Genomic DNA, 3,964 nt, shown 5'->3' with positions numbered 1-3,964 from the left:
CGGTCTACTCTCCACCACCCCCGGTGAAATCTCCTCCCCCGCCTGCTCCAATGAGCTCTCCACCACCTCCTATGAAATCTCCTCCACCACCTGCACCAGTGAGCTCTCCACCACCTGCACCGAAGAAGCCTCCGCCGACAGAAACACCGGTAATCCCACCTAAAGAAAAGTCAATGCCACCACCAACTCCGACGAAGTCGTCTCCCCCTACAACCGAGAAGTATGAACCACCAGTAAAACCTGTTGAATCATTGCCACCACCGGTGAAGTCATATCCGCCAAAAGAACCTACGCCTGAGAAGTCATTACCACCACCAGCGCCAGTTAAGGTACTTCCACCACCCGCAACTGAGAAGGTGCTTCCACCACCGGTGCCGGTGAGCTCACCAACACCAACACCAGTTAAGGTACTTCCACCACCCGCACCAGAGAAGGTGCTTCCACCACCGGTGTCAGTGAAGCCACCACCGGCTCCAGTGAGCTCACCACCACCAGCACCAGTTAAGGTACTTCCACCACCCGCACAAGAGAAGGTGCTTCCACCACCGGTGCCGGTGAAGCCACCACCGGCTCCAGTAAGCTCACCACCACCAGCACCGGTTAAGGTACTTCCACCACCGGCACCAGAGAAGGTGCTTCCACCACCGGTGCCCGTGAAGCCTCCACCGGCTCCGTTGAGCTCACCACCACCAGCGCCAGCTAAGGTACTTCCACCACCCGCACCAGAGAAGGTGCTTCCACCACCGGCACCGGTGAAGCCTCCACCAGTTCCAGTGAGCTCACCACCTCCCCCTGTGAAATCTCCACCACCACCTGCTCCAGTTAGCTCGCCGCCACCTCCGGTCAAGTCTCCTCCTCCACCGGCACCAGTTAGTTCCCCACCACCAGCACCGGTGAAGCCTCCACCCGCACCGGTGAGCTCACCACCTCCTCCGGTGAAATCGCCACCACCTCCAGCCCCAGTTAGCTCACCGCCGCCTCTAGTCAAGTCTTCTCCACCACCGGCACCGGTCAACTCACCGCCACCAGCACCAGTGTTGTTGCCTCCTCCAGCAAAATCCACCCCAGCACCGGTGAAAGAAGAGCCACAGTCACCTCCAGCGGAATCACTTACACCCCCAAAGTTCGACGAGTTCATCATGCCGCCGGTCGTGTCGGCAAAATACGCGTCACCACCACCACCCCAGTTCCAAGGATATTAAGCATGGCACCATCGAAACATCGACGAGGAGCGACCAATTATGGTTTAACACAACATCACGTGCACATGCACACTTGTACCTCATTAATTTGGATCGTGCATGCATGCATGCATGCGTCGTGACTTATTATTAATTATGTGCATGTGTGCGTATGCATGTGCAAACTAAGTGAGACGGCAAAGTGTATGAAATGGGAAATAGATGTGATCTATGATGCCTTTTTTGTTTGTTTTTGGAAGTGGGTAATTTTATTAAAGCATCAAGCAACTTTTTTTTTTTTTGGAGATGTGATCCATAATGCCTTATGTTCTGCTTTTCCCCTTAGGACAAATGTATTTCTTTCTTTTATGAGCAAACAGTGTATGAGATTGAAGGAACAAATGCACAGTTAAATGGTGTTTTGGTTTATCTGTCTATCTGTCTATCTACAAAAAAGCGCAATATGAGGTTCTTCTCATGACACCACATCGATTCACATCATCAACATTACTTCAAATGTTGAATTTGCTAATTACTCCCTCCGTTCCGAATTACTTGTCTTGGATTTGTCTAGATACGGATCTATCTAGACTCATTTTAGTGCTAGATACATCCGTATCTAGACAAATCTAAGACAAGTAATTCGGAACGGAGGGAGTATATGGCAAGGGTTCAACATTGCTTGTTCGAAGTGAGGAAAGGAAGACGATGCAGTTGCTACCAGAGAGAAAAGTGCAGTTGAGAAAAAGAGATAAGGCTAGAGGAGAAAAGGATAAGGTGAGAGAGATGTGTGGCCACGCTTTTGCTGCTTCACTCGGACGCGTGGCTTGCTCGGCCAGCGCAAAGTTTAGCTGGTCGTGCGGCTGCAAGCGTTTCCCTGTAGAATATCAGTTTTGTGAAGTGCTGAAGAGATTCCAGTTGCCTTGCAGTTACTAGAAGATAGCAAAAGAAGTTCAGGAACATACTAACATGCTTACCATTTTTTTAAGTATTTAACCAAAAACTATCATATTTCATGGAAACGTGTTCAGAAACTATCTATTTACAAATTTATGCCAAAAACTATCATTTTTTGCTAATCTGTGACTAAAAGCTAGCATATTGGAAAAGTGCCTGATTCGCCTTTTCTAAACGTCTTTCAGACAGAATGGACCCACAAGTCAGGTTGACCATTAACTTTGACAGTATTACAAATGCCCACACACGTCAACCCTCTTCTTCCTCCTCTCTCTCCTTCTCTTTGGCATTTCTAGAAACACCTTGTGTGCACCTACAAGCTACCTCCGCCGCCAACCACTGCCGGCGCTCACTCACGCACGACGGCGCACACGCTTGCGACAGCGGCGGCTACGCGCAAGGCTGTTAGTGGCTGTCGCCGGTACCGCCACCGCGGCCGCCCGAGATCCTGATCGACGCGCCCTTCTTGAGCGAGCCGAGCGCGTGGCTCTGGATGCTGCTGCCGTCCCCGGCCTACTCCACCGGGGGACCACGGGGGCAGACTACGCCCCGCGGCCACCAGCCCCGCGATGCCCAAGCCAGCCACCGCCGTGGCCCTGAGTCCGGTGGCGCCGGACTCCGACTGCTTGGTCGGGGGCGCGAGCACGGTCGCCAGGGTCTTGGGCGTGGCGCCGGGGGTGGATGGCGAAGTTGGGGTGGTGGAAGGGGTGTCGGGGGTGTCCGGGGTCGGGGACGCCTTCGGCGACGAGGCGGCGGTGGCGGCGGCAACGTCGACGGCGAGCTTCATGTCGTTGCTGCAGTGGCCAGTGACGCCGCAGATGAAGTAGTGCTTCCCCGCGGTCTTGAGCGCGATGGTGGTGGCGCCGCTACCGTCGCTGCTGAGCACGTTCGCCGCGGAGCGCGACGCGTAGTCCGCCGCGCTCACCTCCGCCACGTTGTGCGCCCCGCCGGCGTACTTGAACACTGCGAGGGTAAACCATAATTTGCCGCGCGCGTCCATGGATCAGTAAAAATGAGTGGCACACCAGAGGAAAATGTTACTACTAGAAAAGTACGTGGCCGGCATGCACTAACCGAGGGTGTCGCCGACTTTGATCTTCTTGTCGCTGGACCAGGTGGTGTATTCTGCCCCCGGATGATGCTGCTGCGGTGGCGGTACCGGCGGCAGCCACTAACAGCCGTGCGTGTAGCCGCAGCCGCCGCGAACGTGTGCGCCTCGTGCGTGAGTGAACGCCGGGAATGGTCGGCGGCGGAGGTGGCTTGCAGGTGCACACAAGGTGTTTGTAGAAATGCCAAAGAAAAGGAGAAAGAGGAGGAAGAATAGGGTTGATGTGTGGGCCTCATTTGTAATAACGGTCAAAGTTAGCGGTCAATCTGACTTATGAGCCCATTCTGTCAGAAAGGCGTTTATAAGAGGCGAATCTGGCACTTTCCTGACATAGAAGTTTTTAGTCACAGATTAGCAAAAAAATGGTAGTTTTTGACATAAATTCGTAAAATGATAGTTTCTGGACATGTTTTCATGGAATGTGGTAGTTTTTGTTAAATACTCTTTTTCTTGCTTTGTACTTCTTTTTGTTTGCGAGATTCTCATCGTGTGCTTCTGTTCGTATGGAACATCTTGTGGATTGGCTTAAGGCAGTGAAAGCTACAAACAATATGGAAGGAGCAGGGAACTATCCCAGGCTTACAGATTCCAGGGCAACATGCGGGACTGGTCATTAAGTATGGGAAACACTTTCTATCCTATGTGTGATAGGAGGCATTCGTCAGACCAGTCCAGCGACGTTGATGCGTTTTCAAGCGACGTTGATGCGTTTTCAATC

General features: G+C 52.6%; 2 protein-coding genes across 2 annotated transcripts in view; one reads left to right on the top strand and one right to left on the bottom strand.

The window, feature by feature from the left end:
• Positions 1-1,616, top strand: part of LOC119349649 (pollen-specific leucine-rich repeat extensin-like protein 4) — a 3,771-nt gene extending 2,155 nt beyond the window's left edge. Inside the window, exon 2 of the mRNA XM_037617734.1 lies at positions 9-1,616. Coding sequence (XP_037473631.1) covers positions 9-1,202 — 1,194 coding nt within the window. The 3' untranslated portion in view covers positions 1,203-1,616. The remainder of the gene's footprint in view (positions 1-8) is intronic.
• A 794-nt stretch (positions 1,617-2,410) lies between these two features.
• On the bottom strand, positions 2,411-3,164 carry LOC119277205 (blue copper protein-like). The gene has a single exon (XM_037558764.1). The coding sequence runs from the start codon at positions 3,136-3,138 to the stop codon at positions 2,488-2,490; it is 651 nt and encodes a 216-aa protein (XP_037414661.1). The 5' UTR covers positions 3,139-3,164; the 3' UTR covers positions 2,411-2,487.
• Positions 3,165-3,964: the final 800 nt, after the last annotated feature.

The sequence above is a fragment of the Triticum dicoccoides genome, chromosome 1A (genome assembly GCF_002162155.2).
Source record: "Triticum dicoccoides isolate Atlit2015 ecotype Zavitan chromosome 1A, WEW_v2.0, whole genome shotgun sequence".
In the NCBI taxonomy this organism is placed as follows: domain Eukaryota; kingdom Viridiplantae; phylum Streptophyta; class Magnoliopsida; order Poales; family Poaceae; genus Triticum; species Triticum dicoccoides.
Note: the sequence above shows the minus strand (reverse complement) of the source record. Positions and strands in the feature narration are given on the sequence as shown.

What these genes read in the sequence shown, in the direction of transcription:
- LOC119277205 (XM_037558764.1), bottom strand. Translation starts at nt 3,138, where the DNA reads ATGGACGCGCGCGGCAAATTATGGTTTACCCTCGCAGTGTTCAAGTAC.